General features: G+C 37.5%; 1 protein-coding gene across 1 annotated transcript in view; it reads left to right on the forward strand.

The window, feature by feature from the left end:
• The window catches only part of LOC124153443 (DNA-directed RNA polymerase II subunit RPB2), a 51,970-nt gene extending 29,915 nt beyond the window's left edge, over positions 1–22,055 (forward strand). Inside the window, exons 11-18 of the mRNA XM_046526597.1 lie at positions 2,749–2,971; positions 3,560–3,804; positions 10,051–10,267; positions 10,348–10,566; positions 20,377–20,484; positions 20,650–20,924; positions 21,593–21,788; positions 21,890–22,055. Of these exons, the coding sequence (XP_046382553.1) occupies positions 2,749–2,971; positions 3,560–3,804; positions 10,051–10,267; positions 10,348–10,566; positions 20,377–20,484; positions 20,650–20,924; positions 21,593–21,788; positions 21,890–21,979 (1,573 nt within the window). The 3' untranslated portion in view covers positions 21,980–22,055. The remainder of the gene's footprint in view (positions 1–2,748; positions 2,972–3,559; positions 3,805–10,050; positions 10,268–10,347; positions 10,567–20,376; positions 20,485–20,649; positions 20,925–21,592; positions 21,789–21,889) is intronic.
• Positions 22,056–23,846: the final 1,791 nt, after the last annotated feature.

Consider the following 23,846-nt stretch of genomic DNA (forward strand, 5'->3'; position numbering starts at 1 on the left):
TGCACATTGCTCTCGTGAATACGTGTACTGGAAATGGTGTTTGATGGATAAGAATTTTTACATCTGACTGAAATCCATAATAGCAGTGTAAATGCCGAGTGGAGAGCAAACATTCAGAATTTTGAAAGAGACATGGGTCGAATCAACAATATGACGTATGTATCTTGATAAAGTACTACTATTCCTGTTATTATCTAAAATATTGTTTTGAAACCTTTAATGAATTTCTTAATTACTCGCCAAAATCCTACGTTTCCTGGGACATAGGCAATCTAGCAAAAAAAATTAAGCATTGATCGTTTTTCCGCATTCATTTTATAATCGTATCGTTATTAATAAAGAAAAATTGTCCCCTAGTGGAGTTCCAAAAAAGGAGGGTAGTCTTAGAATCGTGTTCGTCTTAGATTCGTGCTAATACGGTGTATGAAATTGTTTTTCGATTTATTATGTTCTATTAACAATTTTCATAAAATATTTTCCGCTGAATAAGAAAGAATCAATTTATTATATTCTATAAACAATTTAAATAAAATATTTTCCGTTAAATAAGAAATATTGGGGTGGGGGAAATTAGGTTACTGTGCAGTAATAACAACGTGCGCAAAAAACAATCTCTCAGCGAGGAATTAAAAAAGGACCTCGAGTGTCCGGACGGAAGAAGGTCCGAAGGGTATTCGGCGTCCGGGCAAGAGCGCGGTTGGGCTGGTCCTTTAGTCGGCCCTGAATTTTGCAAACGATAGATCACGTCATAACAGATATCACTTTTCATTGCGGCGTTAACATTCACGGCGTTTTTCGCGTACGTTAATTTTCTGTTGATATACGGCCAGTGATTTTCTTATTGTTGGCTTATTAACGGACCGTGAATTTAGCAAAATTGAGACCGTGAAAACCTTAAAAAAACCGTGAAAACGTGAAAAATAACAGTGAAAACCTGGAAAAAGCCGTGAATTTCATTGTTCAGGTAGAGTGGGAACCCTGACTAGGGATGGTCGGATCGGATACCTCGGATCCAAATATCCACGGATAAAGTCCTTCACCTTATACTTCGGATCTAAATTTGTTGAAGAAATCGAATCTTGATCCGAAATTTTAAATCATTGCTTTCGTGAATGGAACACTCCGCAAGAGGGAGTAGAAAGAGTTCCAAACCTTTATTCGCATATGCCGTTGCACTGCAATGCTTGTCCTACTCACAAACAATTTTGGTTAAAAGCTCTCGTGGGAGTATTGCTATAGAATTTCAGCTGTGGAAGACTTTAAGGCGAAACACGACAGGCACATAATCTGAATCTTCCCAAGAGATTGAGCAACAATCAGGGGAATCTCAGTGCCGAAAGGTACCACGGCATAAAATTCACAAAACCACCCTCGGCCTTCCATCAGCCCATGCCTCTGAGGTTTTTTTTCCTTTCCAAGACCACACAGACCATAAATCATTATTTTCGAAGGAAAATATCTAGTTGCATGGGAACAATGGAAACTTGTTTCATCCTTACCCCGTCTCACCGACTGACCTTTTTTGGTATACCGGCTTCAGTTCTCCCAGTTTCAGGAGGTCAAATGCTAAGTAAGCCACCTATTGAGCCCAAAGATATCTCGATAGCTTAGGTAGAACAGGGCTACTAATATTCAACTTAGTCCAAAGAGCACAATTTCGGAAGAAACAAGCATAGCATGTATGCATTCAAACAAGACGAGACGGACTGCACACTTCAGGCAACGCAAACTGCGTAATCACATTGCTGTGCCTTCGCCCCTTCGATTTGAAGGCAATGACGTCACATGCAAGACCTGATGTTTTCATCCCTTGCTCCTTTGTTTGTAGCCTCGTTGCTTGAAAGACTGAGGTAGCTCTACCACTCCTTCAGTGCTCTTCTCTTACAAGTATTTCCAAATTTTTTTAAACCGTAGGCTTTAACACCAACATAATTTTCAATTGCAATAATCCTCATCATAGCATCTGGAGATGATTTTTGGAAAATCAGGTCCTTAGTATAATGGAAACTACTCGGCAAGACAGATGTTTACTATTAACCAGGTATTGTCCGTCAAAGCCACAGGTTTCTCCAATTGTAAGTTTGATATGTGATTACCATTTGCAGTTTCAATGATGCAGGATGCCCATTCGTAGCAGTAAATTTAGCACTCCCTTCAGAACGAAAAACTCTGTGCGATCTTTTCCATACTCACCTCTGAGGTACCGATGTGACAGGGTGATGCTTACAAGTAAGAAACGCAAACAAGAGAATTGTAAAAATACATCATTAAAGGAGAAACTCCCCTGCCTGCTGCTTGTTTTTGACCTAGGGTTTCAGATGACTGACTCACACTGAAAACCAAGGCCACTCAGTTCCCCTTGGACTTGAGACCGGGGAATGGGGGAAATATAAGAAATTCGTTTAAGAGATGCCCTCCCATTTTCGGTCGCAATTTCTGGGAAAAAGGTGCATCTCTTACACACGTTTATGTGGTATATATTGTGTAAAGAAATTCTCCCAGACTACATAGCCATTTATATTAGGAGTTGATATTACCTCTTCACTATTTGCTTTTCTGCCCTTCAATGGCTGAGAGGGAGTACCTTCCCCTAAAAGATGGATGTTATTGATGTATTTTGTTCATGATGTTGAAAGTTCCAGTTTAAATGGAGATCGATATTCAGGGAAGCAATAAATAACAATGGTGGTGGTGTAAAATTTTTCATTGATCATATTTGACTCATTCATGATTTATTTCTCTCCTCAGGTGGCAAGTGTTGGTTGCTAGTGGAGTAGTTGAATACATTGATACATTGGAAGAAGAGACTGTGATGATTGCCATGTCTCCCGAAGACTTACGACAAGATAAGGAGTATGCGTATTGTACAACTTATACTCACTGTGAAATCCATCCAGCAATGATTTTGGGGGTGTGTGCTTCCATCATCCCATTTCCTGATCACAACCAAAGCCCTAGGAATACTTATCAGGTATTTTTTAAAATTTTCTTTTTTCTGGTAATACACTATATGTGGGTAATCTGAAAAGTTCTTGGCTTTCCTTGCATCGTAATCTTTTTTCATCTTTGCAAAATTGTTCAAGAAATGTGTAGAAATGCAATTCCTGTCAGGAATTTGCTGTTGGCAGTTTTTTGAAGCAATTCGGGAGCCCACTTTGTTGGAACTGGAAAACAATTGTTAACTTATGGGAATAAAATCCTTTGTTGAGGAAGATATTATGCCATTTTAAGTTTATTGTTGATCTCATATGGTGAATGTTTGTTTTCATTATCCATTTCAAAGTATTGAGTGACCAATTTTAAATGTAAGTGTGAATCGATGATCTGCATAAATGACACGTGAAAGAGCAGACTATTAAGTGTAAAGTGGTTGACCATCTCTCACCAAGATGGTGGACTGTTGGGTATTTAAATGAGCCCTCTAAAGGTGAAATCTATGAATGGTAGTCAAGACCCATAGCCATGGTTTTATAAAGGCCATTACTATACAGGAATAATGTTAATAAGGAAATCTTTAAAGCATGATGTGTGAATATGACCCTCTGATTTTGTTTTCCAGAGTGCTATGGGTAAACAAGCCATGGGTGTTTACATTACAAATTTCCATGTGAGAATGGACACCCTTGCTCATGTACTTTATTATCCACACAAACCTCTTGTGACTACAAGATCCATGGAGTATCTACGTTTCCGAGAATTGCCTGCTGGAATCAACTCTGTGGTTGCTATTGCTTGTTATACAGGTTACAACCAAGAAGACAGTGTCATCATGAATGCATCTGCTGTTGAGCGAGGGTTTTTTAGGTATGTCAATTAAATGCTCATGTTGTGAAATTCCTTTATCACCAAAAAATAATGGAATTTTGTGAAGTTCAATTGGTCAATAACACTCACTGGGTGAATACCCTACTCCTCAAGTCTCCCAGTGTTATGGTATTTTAGTAGAATTCTCCCCTCATACACACTCTTCTGTTCTCACTGGTAGCAAGGTGAAGTCCTCACCACCTAAGTGGAAGGTTGGGGGTTTTAATCTCACCTGTTAGCTATAAAGTGGTTCTTCATAACTAACAGGTGTGATTAGTTTTAAAGTTCTTAGATTCATCTACCTACTTAGATGAAATGTGGCCGTAAAGAGGTCACTAAAAAGCTGTGCACTAATTAGTCCATGGCAGTGGTGGATCCAGGATAATAACAAGGGGGGATTTAAGGGGGGGTAATCTCTCAGCAGTAGTGGGGGTCCAAACAAAATTATCATTCTATCTAGTGTAAAGCACATACCCAAGGGGGGAGGCTGTATCCCCCATTGATCTGCCACTGGTCCATAGTTCTTTTCTCCTGAGGTCTTCAGCCTAATAGTTTCATGGGCTAAGTTCATACACTACTGTTGGTTTCAAAATGATGTACCGCTTTACTTTGCAAATTTGTATCTGGACTTCATTTTACGTCATTTTAAAGGAAATTTTATTCTCAGTTTTGAATTATTTTTTGTTTTATGAAAAATTCAAAAATTTAGACACGCCAGTGCAATAAATGACTCTGCGCAGCGTAAAATTAGCCATTTTGTCAAAAGACAGTAGTTTTCCATAGGTTGAGTTACTGTAGTTCACTAAGTTGATAAAATGGCTAATTTTACGGTGCACGGAGTCACATATTGCACTTGGGTGTCTGCATTTTTTAATTTTTCTTAAAACAAAAAATAAATCAGAATTGAGAATAAAATTTCCTTTAAACTGATGTATTATTCATTATTAAGGCATGCACTGAAGTCCAGATATAAATTTACGAAGTACAGCAGCGCATCATTTTGATGCTGGCAGTATGTTGCTGTATATAGTAAAGAAAGCCCTAGCTTAGAACTTGATGGTAGGGCTTCTATTGACTCCTGCTTTATGATTGGTTCAACTTAAGATGTATTTGGCATAAGATCTCAGCTAGTTTTGTGTGTGGTATTTATAATTTCAACTTTTATCATTTATGTTTCTACTTTCACATGTCATCAATCATGTAATTTTACACTTCATTTGTTTACAAAACATTATATAACATAGTAACAATTGTATGCGATAATGCTTTTGAAATGGATTCCTCGCCTAGAAATGGCGCAGATTCCAAATTGTACAATGGTGGTCACTTTATGATCAGTCCTCAGGAAATGATTAGCATTTTAAAGCAGGGTCATTCCATGTCAGTTCACCCAGGCATGGCACCCACCGACTCGGATTTTAATGAAATTTTTGTCACTGGCTACTATCACCTATCTAATAACCCATGTAAAATATTTCCACTCTCACTCTCATAGTTTGCAAGATATGAGGAGTCAAAGTTTGAGATGTTTGCTCAGAAGTGGCGCTAGTGGGAGTCAAATTCCAGAGTGCAGGGCACAGGGTAAAAATTCATAACTCAGAAACCACATAATATATTTGAATGAAATTTTGACCCCTTGTCTATCCAAGTACATAGCTTCCATAGTAATGTCTTTTATTCCCATTGCATCGTTATGTTGGCCAAAATGATGTCAACAGTTGTTAATTAACCGATTTTTTTAGCTCAAAAACATTACTTCATATTTTCAGAATTATCACCAAAAGGCAGAGCAGTTAACTCATCCAATTTTTTTTTTAATTGAAGGTTAATATGTGCTCCAATATACTGTGAAATAAAAATGGTGGTGTTTTGACTGCCACTATGAGTATTTCAGGTTTTACTTTTTTTTCTGCCCCCGTGAGAGGGATTTTGGACACGTACTATAAGATAATAAGTATAAGTGTATCCATACCTTCATGAGGATATATTTGAAATATTGGTCAGTAAATCTAAGACCAAACATGTAGTCTAGTGAATGTGGCTCTTGTTCATACAATTTTTTAAAATAACAATACTTGGCTTGTGGCAGCTGAGGGGAAAAGAGTCCAAATGGCTCAGAAATGTGAAATGATGCTTTTTTTCCTGGAATTTACCCATTTTTCAAGTGTTTTGTTTATGGAAAAATTGGTATCAACATACATTAGACTCTTACTGTGCATTAAGAGGATAAATGGAAATACTAATTTAAATAAAATTATTTAAATAATACACTTCAATGTGTTTAAGGCATCTCCCAAACATCTCTGGAGGCTCTCTCGGGCAACTAAACGCTTAACAATACCACCAATTCCATCACATGGGGATTTTACATGGCTTGCAGCAAAGAATGTCCATGATGCCATTAAAGAGAAATCCTGGTAATGCTTGCAAAGATTGAGATATTTTTTGCAGTTCTTGTACCGTCCTGCACAACCATCACTAAAGTAACTCAATTTTTTGACTAAAGCAAAATTTTCCTTCACAAAGCAAAATATTGTTCTTTGGGTTTCATAAACAAAAGCTACATCATGCTCCAAATCATCTGACAAGATGCATAAACTGGAAATAATAAGCTGTTTCGTCAGGTGATCTCGAGTATAAATCACAACAGGGTGTACCGTACAACTATCACTTGTCCAGTGATACCCTTGTGCCTCATCTTGGATAACATATGAGTAGTTCTCATTGAAGTCAAGGAGAACAACTGCTTCATGGGGTCCAAGATTTTCTTTCATTTGCTTAAGGTAGTTTGCCTGTACCTTCGTAATAAATGAATGGGGCACCAGTTTTTCCACTCTCTCAATTAAAGTTAATTGGTACTCATCAAATATCGCAGTGAAGTTCACCAGTTGAGATCTGTCACGGGAAACCCACTGACTGCATGAAACTTCATCTCCGGGGTCACATTCTTCAAACTTTTTCAGCAGTAAGCTTTTCAATTTTTCACGTGAAGGACACTGAGAGCAATGTCGCAGTATACAGTCCCTATTTTTTCTAGATCACACTAAATAACCAATTAGGTCCTGGCTTGTTTCCTCTATATTACAGGCATTAAGCAGTAAGTTGACATTTTAATGAATTGTGCAAACACACACTGAATGCGTTCCAGGAGATCCTGCTACCACAAACCATTTTGGACCTAGGTTGCAGAATTTAGAAAAGCCAATTTTAATTCTGGTGAAGTCAAATTTAAAAGTGGAATACAATTCCTTCAAGTTAGCAAGTAATAATCTCTTCTGAACATGTACATTTTTGGAGATACTAATGGAATCTTTCTTTCCAGGCATCATTCTGGAGTACTCATCACTTTTATAGAAAGTCCTAACTAATTGTAATGTTGTATATTTGCCTTCCCTTTTCTCAATTCAGGTGCAGCCAATTTTCCATTGTCTCTGAAAAGTTCTCTTGCTTGGCGGGCAGTGTACTCACTCACATGAAACTCTTCCATTACTTTCTTCCTGCTCCATGAAGTTGGTACCAATGATAACAGATGTACGTTTCCTTGATGAGTGCTTGATGTGTCAACTTTTTGTTTGATTAAGTCTATGAGCACATCCATATCATGAACTTTCTGAAGTAGTTCTTTTGGCAGTTTTGGGTCATCCTTTTCTGGAGATAATTCTTCATCAAGAACTATTTTAACTTTCCTTTTAAAATTACTGCATGCTGACTCTACTTTCCTTTTAGCGTAGGTTGACCTTCTGTGAGATGATATGCCATGAAATTTTAAAGGTGACTCCTCTCTATCTTGCAGCATTCTGTTAAGTAGCTCAGTTGATTTTTCTGGGGATAATGTTGTTTCAAAATTCAAAATACTATCATTGCTATCTACTTCTTCAACATCAGAAAGCTCATTTCCAAACCTGGAGTGTTTCTGTACTTCCTCCCTACATGGCTGGCATATTTTCATTCCTGGCACTAATTTCCGAAGAGTTGGGATTTAACAGGCCTTTTCTGCAAATTCAAGACTTACATTTCTCAGTGATTTTGATATTTTCTTCTTGTGGCTCTTAAAAGGATCAAGACAATATATTTGGTAGGTTTCATACTTTTTCAAATAGTATATTCTGTGATGTTCGCAGACATTGGATAGGACTTCCCCAGGTACACCACTTCTGAGAGATAACAGCTGTTTTTCAAGTATACTCATGATCTCAATTTTGTTCAGTTGCACCACTGGTGTGTAGGTTTTTTTGAGGCAATCAGATGCAGTTACTTTTCCAATGCTGCATAGTTCAAAAATTTGCTCATTTTGAAGCATAGTGGAGACACTAACCTTTTTTAATGTTGAAGTTCACAATGAGCAGCTTTGCCTAACTCATAGCACACACAATTAATGTACAGGTTAAAATGTACTGATCGTACACACAGAATAAACTTGGACACCCATGGAGCATCTTCACACAAGAAGATTTGGCAGAAGACTAAAAGTGGTACCCTAGAATCTATTTTGATTTATCATGCCCTCACCGTGATACATTGTAACATTTTATTCTTCCTTATGTGGAGGTTGCACTTAATTCTCTTATTCCTTGGGGAGATGGAATAACACTGAAAAGTGAGGCTGAATAGGTGGGATTGTATTACCTTCTCAAGTTTGTCATGTAATACAATCATATGTGAGGCAGGGGAGAAAACAATGTGGCACATAATGTCAGCATTATCTCTCCCAGTGAAATAGAAATTTAATACTCCAGTTGCCATCAAGGAATGTGGATATTGGTGACAACCTGCTGCATATCTATAAGTAATACCATTTGCTCTGCCAGCTCTTCCATCACTAAGGGATTGGAAGACCTCACTTCTTCTGTGAAAGTGAGGCTAACTTTGTACAACTCCAGTTCAGCGGGACTCATTTAATCACTTTTTCACAGATCTTAACAAACTTGAACATTGCATGTGCTTATGATGACCTCTGGTTTTTTTGGATTAGTGATTTCTAAACACGAGGAAGAACATGATGTGAAAGTGAAATTTATGCACCCATATGGAAAATCCCCATGTGATGGAATTGGTGGTATTGTTAAGCGTTTAGTTGCCCGAGAGAGCCTCCAGAGATGTTTGGGAGATGCCTTAAACACATTGAAGTGTATTATTTAAATAATTTTATTTAAATTAGTATTTCCATTTATCCTCTTAATGCACAGTAAGAGTCTAATGTATGTTGATACCAATTTTTCCATAAACAAAACACTTGAAAAATGGGTAAATTCCAGGAAAAAAAGCATCATTTCACATTTCTGAGCCATTTGGACTCTTTTCCCCTCAGCTGCCACAAGCCAAGTATTGTTATTTTAAAAAATTGTATGAACAAGAGCCACATTCACTAGACTACATGTTTGGTCTTAGATTTACTGACCAATATTTCAAATATATCCTCATGAAGGTATGGATACACTTATACTTATTATCTTATAGTACGTGTCCAAAATCCCTCTCACGGGGGCAGAAAAAAAAGTAAAACCTGAAATACTCATAGTGGCAGTCAAAACACCACCATTTTTATTTCACAGTATATTGGAGCACATATTAACCTTCAATTAAAAAAAAAATTGGATGAGTTAACTGCTCTGCCTTTTGGTGATAATTCTGAAAATATGAAGTAATGTTTTTGAGCTAAAAAAATCGGTTAATTAACAACTGTTGACATCATTTTGGCCAACATAACGATGCAATGGGAATAAAAGACATTACTATGGAAGCTATGTACTTGGATAGACAAGGGGTCAAAATTTCATTCAAATATATTATGTGGTTTCTGAGTTATGAATTTTTACCCTGTGCCCTGCACTCTGGAATTTGACTCCCACTAGCGCCACTTCTGAGCAAACATCTCAAACTTTGACTCCTCATATCTTGCAAACTATGAGAGTGAGAGTGGAAATATTTTACATGGGTTATTAGATAGGTGATAGTAGCTAGTGACAAAAATTTCATTAAAATCCGAGTTGGTGGGTGTCATTTTGAAAATTTCTGGGTGATTTGACGTGGAATGACCCAGCAGGGATCTTCTGTATTTTCCCTATACTACTTGATTAAAATTGTCTAGCATATTTTTTTAGTGAATTTCCTTTTTAAATTCTCTAATAATTGTATTGTCTTCATGGTCATTGTGTTTAATGCACTATAATCTTTTAATCTTGTTTTGCATTGTGCCTTGTGAGAGGGTTGACCATTAATGAAAGATATTTTCATATTTTGGCACAGGTCTGTTTTCTACCGGTCATACAAAGATCAAGAGTCCAAACGTGTTGGTGACCAAGAGGAACAGTTTGAAAAGCCAACCAGGGCAACTTGCCAAGGAATGAGGAATGCTATCTATGATAAATTAGATGATGATGGAATCATTGCCCCGGGGGTGAGAGTGTCCGGAGATGATGTGGTTATTGGGAAAACAATTACACTGCCTGAAAATGATGATGAGGTAAGTATCAATTTTCATTATATCGGGTCACTGTAATTCAGGATAAAGTGAGAAAAAATGTAACATGTTTTATTTTTTAGCTTGAAGGAACCACTAAGAGGTTTACCAAGAGAGATGCGAGTACATTCCTGAGAAACAGTGAAACTGGTATTGTAGATCAAGTTATGATCACACTCAATTCTGAGGGCTACAAGTTTTGCAAAATTCGTGTAAGATCTGTCAGAATACCTCAAATTGGGGACAAATTTGCCTCCCGGCATGGGCAGAAAGGAACCTGTGGTATCCAGTATAGGCAGGAGGTGAGTACTTTTTCTAGGACTTAGTATAATGCACGTATTTGGCATATATAACTTGTCCTCAACTGAAGCCATATAAATACTCCTTCCTTTTCCTAGTTAGTTTTACAGGGCACATGTTGTTATTGCAAAAAGCGATGCTGAGAGGGGGAATTATCAAAAGTATGAAGCCATTTCAAAACTGTTTAATGACATGTTTTCAATTGTGTCCTTCGGTGTATTTATAATACAATAACCTGATAACTGACCATATTATTACAGAAGTCCTTTATAATGACTTCTGAAGATCCATTCCATGTAAAACACTAGTCATTTACACAAACTCATTTTTGGCTGATATCCAGCAAAAATTCAAGATTGCTTCTTTTTCCTGTTATTATGGCACAAAAAGTAGAAAAATTAGCTTATTTACGCATTTCTATTTAGACAGAAGTAAATTTGTCAATATTTTAATGTCAATGTAAGAAATCATTACATTACAATAGTACAAAAGCTGATGTTTTTGCAAAATTTGACACTTAAGTCTGTGATAAAGGCTCAAAATCCCAAAATTTGATTCCTTTGCACATTAGTATCAAGCGATTAATAAGATCAATTTGCATTAAAATTACAATTTTTATTTAAAAATAATTAAGTTGCTTTAAAACCACATCATCATCATCCATTTAATTTTTTCTCATCGAGCATCTTCTAAGTTTTTTGGGGTATATTATGTCAATAACAGTGATATGCACAGGAGTATACTAAGGAGCATAGCTATTGTCAGCCTCCCTTTCTGGAAACAGTCAATTAAGTGCTATGGTAGAGCTATTGAATAGTTTTGCAACACACTGTTGGAAACCTAGCACAAATATCTGACCTCCCTCTAATTAACAATGAGTTTTAAGACGTTGTAGTAAAAAAACTACTCCTTGAAATGATTTAGGTCACTTATTAAAAATCTACAGAACAGCAACAGAGGGATTCCATGGCTGGAGCACTCACTCCCATTTAGTAAACCCATAATTCCCCAGAAAAGTATCAAATCCTTTTTCTCTCAGAACTCTCAATGAGCACAGGAGCAGGCTACTATATGTAGCATATTCTCTGCCATTTTGAATAGAGTAATTGATTGAGTGCTACAAAGGAGCTTTAGGATCACCTTGAATCATAACATTGGCATCCTAGAACTAAATATTTGAACTCCCTGCATTCATTGAAGATTTTCAGGCATGAAATGGTCAAAAAGACCCCTAAAAAATGATTGGCCAAATTTAGGGGGAAATTCCATGGGTGGAGTGCTCATTTTCCCATTGTGAAACCATCTTGGACAATCAGAGACGTCCATGTTCCTGTTAAACTTGATGAGCCCCTTCCTACTCTCTTTTGGACTAATTATCCTTTTAATTTTGCAACAAAATATTAAATCTGTAATACATGGATGTATGATACTGACAGTGAAAACAGTGTCATTTACTTGTCTTGTTACTAGTTTTTACTATTCTGGAGGAGTGCTCTCTTTAGGGCAAATCTAATGAAAAACTCAAAATTGTTGTCTATAATTATCCGTCAAAGCTCTCATGAGGATATGTACTGTTAGGGTTCCCACTCAACCGTGAAAACCTTAAAACTGTGAATAAGCCGTGAATTTCGCCATGAAACCTTAAAAATACCTCAATCTTGATAATAATACATACTACGATTGACTGATCAAATTCGATATGGTAACCATGGTCAGGCACGCACAGACTCTAAGTCTACGCATTTCTCTACACACGAATATTCCAAGTGTAGTAATTGGTCCGTACTATATGACGACACATTGAACGATATTTTCCATTTTAATGGCGGAAGTCTGTTATTTTGTCTGAGCGTTTCAATTTCAGTGATAACTTGGGATGGACTTGTATTCCAAAAAGGACGAATGAAATAATTTGTGTTTCTAATGGACCCAGAATGAACCATTTACGAAAATTATCTTATTTGTAACTTGAAGTTTGGTTCCCACACACAATTAGGGCACATGCCATATGCTTCGAAATATGAGTTTGCCATAGGAATTTTACTTAAGGAAACTTTTCTACGGCAAATAGGCTTTCAATTTATGGCAATAGCTCTCAATAGACTACGCTCACCTCATTTGAATTTATGTGAATAATAAAGTAAAAGTGAAAATAACGTGTTTCAGTAGGTATTTATTTTGTCTTTATATATTTAAAACCAAGTGCATTATTGTAATTATAAGAAATTGAATTTTTTATTTGTTACATTCTATAAACAATTTTAATTAATATTTTCTGTGATCTCAGAAAGATTGGGTCTGGGAAATTTGGTTACTGTGCGGTAATAACAACGTGCACAAAAAACAATCTCTCGGCGATGAATTAAATAAGGACTTCCGGTGTTCAGACGGAAGAAGGTCCTAATGGCATTCCCATATTAAAGGAGGCCATGGTATGTATTTGGCGTCCGGGCAAGAGCGCAGTTGGGTTGGGCCTTTAGTTGGCCCTGAATTTTCCAAACGTTGACGTCATAACAGGTATCACTTTTCATTGCTGCGTTTACATTCACAGCGTATGTCGCGTACGTTAATTTTTAGTTAATATACGGCTGGTGACTGTCCTATTGTTGACTTATGAACGGACCATGAATTTGACGACATTGAGACTGTGAAAACCTGAAAAAAAATGTGAAAACTTGGAAAAAAACAGTGAAAACCTGGAAAAAACCGTGAATTTCATTATTTAGGTAGAGTGGGAACCCTGACTGTGGATTAGGATTCACTTCCACTCTATTCACCTGCAGATGGTGCCAGTCCACTCGCCTCACATGTTCCAGTTGCTATGATAGAGGCTGCCAAGGATTGAGTCATCTTCTGGTTATATCAAAACCTAACGCCAACTTTTCACTGTTAATGTTTTATCCTTGTGGGATTGAAAAGTCAGCAATATAAGCAAAATTTAAAGAATGAGGCCATGCACAAGGAATTGCTGTCTTTCTTTACAGTTACATACTGTAGAAGACTGGTTTAATGAATGCTCGTAATCCCTTGTAAATTACTCGCTAAACTGAGCGCTCATTGTATCTGAAGGTGTTGAATAAACCCACTGAAGTCTCATAATCGTTCGTATTTACAGTTTTTCTTGTGTTTCTGTGGTACTATTTAATGAAGTTAAACAGTTAAAGAGTCATTATCAGGCACAATCAATCTAGTTGGGTATCAACATCTATATATATAAAAGAAAGTCGAAAATCGTGTTAGTTAGAACACTTATAACTCAAGAACGGCTGCACCGATTTTAGTGACATTAGGCTCTTTGGATTCGTCTGAGCTCCGGATAACATATAGGACATTAAAAAATAGGAAAAGTTCACAAAAGAAATTCAACTTTATCTTAGAGATATGTTTTTAGGAGTTGATTGTTAAGACGGTCAAAAAAATAAGATTTTTTTTCGTTTTTACTAATGCATTTATTTATCTTTTTAACAATATTAAAAAAAATTTAATTGTTCAAACATGTTAAAGATATTAAAGTAATATTAAAATAGTATTAAAATAATTGAATTAGAGGTAAGCTCACCTCGAGTTGAGTTGTCAACAAACACATAACTATCGTGTGTGTAAACAAATCTCCAAGCAATTGTTGATTATCAGTAATGTCCTTGTACTCTGAATGAATTCAAATCTTTTAACTTTGTAATAACCGAAGACGAAGTCACCAACTATCTATGTGAATATTTAAAGTCCTTGGACGCACCTGGCTTACCACAGCACGATTTACAGCTAAAGGTAGGCTCTGTGTTCATGATCTTTCGAAACCTAAACCAACCAAAACTATCCAACTGAACGTGTTTGGTTATTAAAAAAACTGATAATGAAAGTGATTCACGCCACTGTACTCAAAGGAAAATTCAAAGATGAGGAAGTTCTCAATCCGAAGATTCCATGATCCCAACTAATATGCCCTTTTGACCTTAAAGGTATTCAATTTCCAATTCGTGTTTCATTCGTGATAACGATTAACAAATCGCATGGTCAGTCTTTCAGTTTTTGTGATGTTTGTTCTCATGTGTCAGTGAAAACCCATGATTTTATCTTGGTAATATGTGGTATGTTTACGAGTCGGTAAACCAACCGCTGTATTTCTTCCTTCGCTTCAAGGGTACAGCTAGGAATTAAGGATAGGCGCAGCTAATACTGGCGGGTCTGTAGGGTATAGAAAACTCGCCAAGGTAAGCGAGAGGTGTGGGGGCCCTCCCCAGACTTTTTTTAGGTTCAAAATGGTAGGTTTTGCGGCTGTGTGAACAGTTAAATATTTTGTGACTCATCCGTCCCCCTAATATTAATAACCAAATGTTTTATAAAAAGGTTCTCTGAGCTTTTGGGGGGGGGGGGTTTAACCCCCAAAACCCCCCTCGCTGCGTCCCTGCTTCGCTATTTTTATTTAGCTTCATTCGCTTCATCTTGTGCCTGATAACAAAACAAAAACTGTTGTTTATCAGAAGGCGCTTGACGCAAGACATTAAACCCGAATGTGTTGGGCACACCGCATGCAGCACGTTAATGCAGTGCATTTTTTCCAAACAGAGATACTATAACTGGTGCGCCTCAAGTCATTTGATACTAATGCTGCTTCATAGGGGCTTTTCTTACACTAATTTTTATTTCATCAATATTTTCTCATTTAATTTATAATAAATCAAATATGATTAAAAGGATCCAGCCGCTCTTTATTTATAAATGGTGCAACTAAACTATAAGTTCATTGAATGTTAGGCGGTACGAAGTTCGCCGGGTCAGCTAGTATACATATAAAGAAAGAAGTGGGGGATTTTCAATTTTATGAAATATTCATTCCCCCAGTTTCAGTGATTTTATTCCTGTTCTTATTTTTTTGATTGTCGAAGAAAGCTGTGAAAACAGCGTAACCAGTCGTATTTAATATGTTTGGTTTGTGGTGGAAGTTCTTGGATAATTTTGCGAAAACATTATTCTGACAAAATCAGTTTTATCGAGTATTCGAATGTTTAACCAGTACATCAGTCAGTTGAGAAAATTGGCCGAAAGGTTCACTGAATTACTGCATGATTCAGTGGTTGGCGATATTTCTCGCAAAGATATTTCTCCCCGTTGGAAATGTAGTTAGCTTTCGTCTTTAACATCGCACAGTTTATGGGCAGTCCTGCAGACCTTTGTTCACAAAACCACTTGAATAGTGCAGATTCCTTTTGCAGATGTTCCTCTTGCCGCAAATCTTTCTTTAATGTTGTGAACAACGTAATTGACGAAACACCAAACTGCCTCCTGATATCAGTCTTTAAAGTCCAGCTAATTTCGCACTCGCCTATTATTTTATTTTGGTTTAAGGTCCAAAGATTTGAGTTTCCCAGACATGATGCACTGATGCAAACCACCTGATACTACTATACCCCTGAGACAGAGTAAACTCCACCCCTTGAAGCGAGTAAACTCCACCCGTTACCCACACCCCAACCCTCTGTTGCCATGTGATTGGGTGCATCCAGTCGACATGGCGGTGGACGTTTTTCAATCGCTCTCTTCTGCTGAATGCTGAGACCCCATAAATCAGCCCTCAGCCTTGGATCTTGCTCAAAGGATGGGGTGCTTTGAGTTCACCCCTCTAAACAGTCTGGCCACTAAGAGTTGTTCAATGAGAGGCAGAAAGGCCTAGTTTGGGTTAGGGGGTAAGGTTGCCTGGTAAGAAAGGGAAACGCCCACATTACAAGTAAACAAAATGCTCCTGTGAAGGAGACTCAAGGGACGACGACCTTGAAGGACCCAAAAGAAAAATCCCTTTGTGATTCGAATAAAGGGCCTGTTTTGGTGTTTCAGGCTTGTTTCTCTGCTTCTTATGCATGTGACAACTTTGTATGACTAGGTGGGGGTGTGAGGTGCATTTTGGAGGCAGTGGTTGGCTACAAACCGTGCTGGTGGAAGGTTCTCCGCTCCTCCTTTTGGGCTGTCATCGGACAACTCTCGCTGGCCAGACTGTAGCCTGAGAGTTTTTTTTCTGTTCCTCTGAAAAAAAACTGTGGGCAGTTTACATACTTGCGATAAAAGCAACGTATGGGAACAAATTAGGTTGATTCCACGCATATGCTGCATCACAAAATTCGGAGTAGAATATTAATTTTGACGTAGCAGTATGTATATGGTAGCTTTTAATCATTGCCAAGAGATTCAAAGGTTCTAGAGTAGAAAATAGCATTTTTAATTATGCTCGCATAGTACAGAGCCCTTGAGGGTTACCTGCATCTAAGTTAAACCATTCATTTAAACAAATTTAAGGGATTTTGCAGAAGTGCGTCACATTTTTGCTGATATAATGGGAAACTTTGAATCGTACAGAATTTTGGAGAGTATGAAGAAGAGATAATGAAGATTCACTATGATTGGTCGCTTAGTGGATGATTTCTACTACCAGCACAATAATTTTGCTTCTGCAAATTTTAACTAACTCCCTCTCCCACTGTCATCTTCCTCCCATTCCCCCCTCACTGATAACTGGGCCTAACAAATAGAACGTAAAATGGGAGCTTGCAGAGCGTACTCAAGGCTGTAAATCACATAAATGCTTGGACATAACTGGGTTTAGGTGTTGTAGATCTGACACAAATCTTGTATTTTTAGTTTAAACTGTTAAATTAAACTAAATTAAATAATAAACAGATAATGCAAAACATAATAGTTAATGCTTGCTCAGTGGTACATCGCTTTTGAGAAATACCGTATAAGGGTGTGTAAGAGGTGCACACGTGTAAGAGGCGCACCCCTATTTTGAGCATCGGAGATATGAAGAAAAAAAATTTGCGGCATTTTTTTTATACTATCGCGCGGTGTTGCAGACGTTCGCCTGGAATTTCGACAGTTATCCAACTTTTCTCTTTCAATATTAATTAGCGGTAATAGCGGCATAAGAGGGAGTAGAAAAAGTTCCGATCCTCTCTTCGCATACGCCGTTGCTCTACGATGCTTGTCCTATTCACGAACAACTTTGTTTAAATGCTCTCGCAGGAGTACTGCAATAGAATTGCAGCCATGGAAAATTTTAAGGCAAAACACGACAAGCACATAGCATGAACCTTCCCAAGAGCTTGGACAACAATCGGGGCAATCTCAGTGCCGTAGGATAATAACCACGCCGTAGATTTAACGGAACCACACTCGGCCCTCCCATCAGCCAATGCCTCTGCCGTTTTTTTTCCTTTCCGAGACCCCACATGAAAATAGGAAAACATCAAGTTACAGGGGAACAATGGAAACGTGTTTCATCCCTACCCCGTCTCACCAACTGATCTTGATCGATCTCCCAGTTTCTGGAGGCCAAATGCTAGGTGAGTCATCTACTGAGCCCGAAGATATCTCGGTAGCTTTCAATAATTGTATGACACGCAGGGCGTTCAAAAAAAGAAAGAGATCTAACGCGACGCATATCTGACAGAATTTAAGTTTTTTAAGCTCTAATTGTTTGACACAAAGATTTATGGTTAAAACAAGGCTACTAATATTCAAAATAGTCCAAACAGGACAATTTCGGAAGAAGCAAGCGTAGCATAAGCGCATTCAAACAAGACGAGACGGACTGGAAACTTTAGGCAATGCAAACTGCGTATATCACATTGCTGCGCCTTCGCCCCTTAGCTTTGAAGGCAACGACGTCACATGCGAGATTGGACGTGTTCTTCCCGTGCTCCTTCGCTCATAGCCTCGTAGCTTGAAATACAGAGGGGAGGAAGCGCGCTCCTTCCCCTCCGTATTTCGTTGCTTGCTTCGAAGACGGAGGGATCGTGCTCCTTCCCCTGGACCTCTCCTTCCGCGCTCTTATCTTATAAGTATTTCTGATTTCTTCCATCCACAATTTAGTCCAACAATGAACACACTCGTTCGAATTTTTTAAAGCGCAGGTTTTGACACCAATATAATTTTCAGTTGCAATAATCCTCATATTAGCGTCTGAAGATGATTTTTGGAAAATCAGGTCCTCAGCGTAATGGAAATTACTCGGCAAGACAGATATTGACTATTAACTAGGTATGTCCTTCAAAAATACGCGTTTCTCTACTTTTGATAACCGATTACTATATGCAGTATAAATGCCGCGAGATGCCCAATCGTGGCAGTAAATTTAGCGCGCCCTCCGGAGCGAAAAACACTTCGCGATCTTCCATGTTCACCTCTGGGGTACAGACGTAACGGCGCGATGCTTACAAGAAAAGCAAACAGGAGCATTTTAAAAATACGTCACTAAGGGAGAAACTCCCCTGCCTGCCGCTTGTTTTTGACCGAGGATTACAGATGACTGACTCACACTGAAAACCAAGGCCACTCAGTTCCCCTTTGACTTGAGACCGGGGAATGGGGGAAATATAAGAAATTCGTTTAAGAGATGCCCTCCCATTTTCGGTCGCAATTTCTGGGAAAAAGGTGCATCTCTTACACACGTTTATACGGTATGTCTTGACACTGAGTGTACACAGTTCAAGGATCTTTTTTACCTTGCTAAATCCGATTTATTTTAGGTATAATATATAGGCCGTTTGGCTGTACAAAGACTATCGCTTGCTTAAATGCGATTCTTGTAAAATGACATACTCGCTAAACTGGCCTCCACTGTATTTCAATTGTGTAAATAGTGGTGGTGTAAATAAAGCATGTGAATGTGATGTGTGTCATTTGTTCCACCCATCACTTCTTGCACAAAGAATCCTGAAAGAGACAACCAAAATATCCAAGCTTGAAGTCATCACTGAATGACTCCCTGCTCAGCAGGTTCAAAGTTTTTTGCAAATAGCAAAATTTTGCTCATGATTATCCTGAGAGTTATACATCCCATCATGGTGTTGTTAATATGACTTAGGTAGTTCCTGCGGCCAAAATGAAACCCGTTCTGTGCATGACATCACTGGAGTGCAATTTGTGCTAAATGGAAACAAAAATATAACTAAGTAAAATGTATTAAATTGTAAAAATATGTTTTTATAAATAAGAAGTGGACAATCTATAAAGATCCTCGCAAAGCCTCCTTCTTTGTTGGGTGCATGCTTGTGAAGGGTTTCCAGTTGAGAGGCTGGGATTGGTCACTGCTGTTTTCCCATTACTCCATACCAGAATAGTAAATTGATAAGTACCTAAGATGAGATGCCAAAAATATTAGATTTTATCTTTTTGTTTCCCATCAAAGAAGGTGTTTACTTGGCAGTTGCATATGTATTTAAAAATTGTAATTTTGTAGCTCTCCACTCACAATGTTTCATAATAATACTTATGATAGTCAAGGGTGAAGTATTTTTCCTTAACTAGTCCTAGCTGAACTAGGGGCATTCCTATGTAGGGCACAGTATAATAGAGGGGTTTGCAGGTTCTCACTTCCCTGACCTTGTCTCAACATGCCCACAACTCATTGCTACCAACAGACTGATGCAACACACTCCTTTGTATTAACTAGTGTGTTAAATGTCAATATTTGCTCTTGGGGGACAGTTGCTAAAGTGGAGAATGCGTGCGCATTTTTACTTAGCACTGTGGGCAAGCAGTGCTCACCTGCCATACCTCCACTGCATGCCACTGTTATGTATATGTAAGATCACCTGCAATATCATACCTTATTGTCTTATGTTAGGGATAAACATGTGCTAATGATAGTGCCATTTTCTTCGGGAAAGGTTAAAATATGGAAATTAAATGTCCAGATAGCTGAATGCTATTTTAAAGTCAATGTCAATTTAGACAACTTTGAAAGATAGCACTACCAGGGGTAACTGTATTCAAGAATCCAAATCCTAAAATTGTTTCCATTATCATGATATTTTCAGGATATGCCATTTACATGTGAAGGATTAACTCCAGATATCATCATTAATCCTCATGCTATTCCATCCCGTATGACAATTGGCCATTTAATTGAGTGCCTACAAGGGAAGGTAAGTGATATATCAGAGTTGTTCAGTGGATTAACTTGATGTGTTGCATAATTATTTTCTTATCTGTTGTTATTGCCTTGACTCCGTTGAAAAGTTAGTCTAAAGGAGCCAATGGATGTCAGTGTATACAATGCGTTTTAATTTAAAATAAATCTTTTTGCTTAGGTTTCTTCTAATAAAGGTGAAATTGGTGATGCCACACCTTTCAATGATGCTGTCAATGTGCAAAAAATTTCATCTCTTCTACAAGAGTATGGTTACCAGCTACGTGGTAATGAAGTAATGTACAATGGCCATACTGGTCGTAAAATCAATGCTCAGATTTTCTTGGGCCCCACATACTATCAACGTCTCAAGCACATGGTGGATGACAAAATTCACAGCAGGGCCAGAGGTCCTGTGCAGATTTTGGTGCGACAGCCCATGGAAGGAAGAGCAAGGTAACGGAGCATTTTGACACTAGAAAATTTTACGTACTGAAAAATTATGTTAATCAATTATATCAGTCAAGCATAATTTGATTTCTGTATGACTAGTTCTAAAAATGAAATGCACTTGATCAAATTGTGATATTCAAATTAATTACAAAGGGAAAAATTTCCCCTGGACTGTTAATTGAACCACATACCTTTGGCTTGCCAGGCTACTGTTCTAATAACTGTGCTGTTCAAGTTTCGTGATGCTCATTGCTATTCACCTAATAGCAAATAATAGCAGTGGCTTCAGAAGTGAAACATTAATCTGCTTAGCTTTTTTCTTTTGTGTAATGGAAATATGTATTAACAAGTGTGGTTAATTATTATCTGTTTTTCTAATAAAAAACAGTGCACTCTCACATGCATGGATGACATTTGTATTTGGTGGCAAGCTTTTGGCTTCATCATCAAAATTCTTAAATATGCATTTGAGTTGTGATTCATGTCACTGTTTAGAACTTGCATTCATGTGGCATGTTTATTAATTGGCATAGCCCCAAGTAGATATCCTAAAACACAATAAGAGATTTGAAGTAATTGAAACCACAAACAGTTACCACTGCGTGTGTTTTTTGTCACTATAGAATTTTCCAATGTAGTAATCATTCTTTCTTTTTCTTCCATGTGAATAGGGATGGCGGCCTTCGTTTTGGAGAAATGGAACGAGATTGTCAAATAGCTCATGGAGCAGCTCAGTTTCTCAGGGAACGTTTATTTGAGGTTTCTGACCCATACAGAATTCATGTTTGTAACTTCTGTGGGTTGATAGCCATTGCAAATTTGAGGAACAACACATTTGAGTGCAAGGGTTGTAAGAATAAAACACAGGTAAGAAAAGCTATGTATAAAATTTGAAATTTACTGATAATCTATGGTATGACAGGTTGTTAAAGTTTCAATGCTTTCAATTGCACACATATTTATTTCAGATATCCCAAGTTCGGCTTCCGTATGCTGCTAAACTTCTTTTCCAAGAGTTAATGTCTATGAATATTGCCCCGAGGTTAATGGTGGTGTGAAATACACTCTCTGATTATTTTTAAGTTATGTCTTTGTATAAGTTATAATAAAAGTCTTTTTATTGTATATAGAAAAGAGAATAATTTTATTGAAAATATTTATTTACCTTATATACTATTCCAGGTAATAGAATCTTGTTAGTATTCGTTATCTCCTGCGCATGATTATTGTATATACTCTTATATTAGATCAGCTAGCATATTTTCAAGGCAAACTTGTTGAGGGCTGGGAACTCTTAACTGAAGAAGGTCCATTCTTTTGCTAGTGGCAATCAATGGAAAAGGTGCTTGTTTACTGTTGTCTTAGCCTTTCTCCATCAATGATGTAGACTTATAACGGCTGCTTTAATATCAAAGTATGTTCTATTTGTAAACATTTTCTAAGCTTTATTGACCTCAGTACGTAATTGGTTTCTAATTTTGACTTAGTTTTAATAAACTTATCTGAGTATTTTGAAGAGTTCACGGGCTTAGTGTATTGAGGACCTGGGTGCTATAACGGTGTGAGGAGACTGAAGTCTTTTCGAGAAAATGTAAGTCAAAGTATAAAATTCAAATACTTCAAAAACTTGTGGAAATCTGAATAACTTTTGACTGGAGCACACTGTGGCATAGGTCCCAGGAATGTCAAAAGTGTGCTTTATGCAATAAGAGTGTTAGATTACACACTTGCGTTTCACACTTGGAATTCCATGGTGAGGTTTGAGATGTTATGGATTTCATTACATATATAATGATTTGAAAACACAAGCATATCAATCTAAATCACCAATGTGGTATTAGAAAGGTAATGGGTAAACTTCTTGTCATTATATTGGATTGTATATCAATTTAAAGTGTTAATTGCTGATGCAGCCCGAATAAGGGACATGCCTTTAAGTCCTTTAGATTTTTATCATTATTGTATCCAAGGAGCATGAATGACATAACAGGGAAGTTTGGCACCCATTGTTTTTCCTTCGGACTTTTTACAGGTGTTATATATTGTGGCATGTGTTTAATCAATCTTTTAAGGCTCCTCCGACATAATTTCCCTAAGTGAGTTACATATTCTTGTGAATTAGTATGATATTGAACTTTTTTTTTCAACCTATCGCAGCTCAATTGACCACGCTACCATTTTGTGATCCCATAACTTAACACATTACAGGGATGGCAAGTGAAATGAAATGAAAAAGTTTCATTACGACCCAGAGTGAAATGAAAATACGAGGCCTGAGTTTAGTTTCATTTCCCCACGAAATTAAAATCACCAACGAGTTTAGTTTCGACTGTGGACGAAACTTTACTCCCGGGACAGAAACTAAATTAATCGAAACTCTGCTGCTCGTACTTAAGTTTCAATCCCAGAAGTTGAGTGAAGGGGGATAAGGGGAAATAGTTTCAACCGATTTCGTTTGACATGTGTGTAGAGAGGTTAAATCATTGAATTAAAAAATCGAATGTCAGTTTACGTTCACCATTCTCCTGTTAGTGGTAAACATATGAGTGCCCCACTGCACCATGCATCTAATGATGATAAGCCGAACCTCTACTTCATTCAATCATTCTTTGTACCCGGTGTGTGGGTCGGAACTAAACTGATTAAAGGTGAAGCACGTGGTCCCTCCATTTTGTTTCGTTCCAGAGTTTTGATTAAGTTTCGACCCGAGGTAGTTTTGACTCCGATTTCGTTTCCACCCTGAGTTTAGCTCCCCGGGTTTATATGGATTTCATTTCTTTTCTACATTTCACTCCTGGGAACGAAACTATTGAAGTTTTACTGGTTTTGACTTTCATTTCGTATCACTTGCCATCCCTGATTATATGTGCAATTCCTATATTTAATTGAATACGGATTTTTGTAGTTAATTGAAAATATTGTATC

The sequence above is a fragment of the Ischnura elegans genome, chromosome 2 (assembly GCF_921293095.1).
Source record: "Ischnura elegans chromosome 2, ioIscEleg1.1, whole genome shotgun sequence".
Classification (NCBI taxonomy): domain Eukaryota; kingdom Metazoa; phylum Arthropoda; class Insecta; order Odonata; family Coenagrionidae; genus Ischnura; species Ischnura elegans.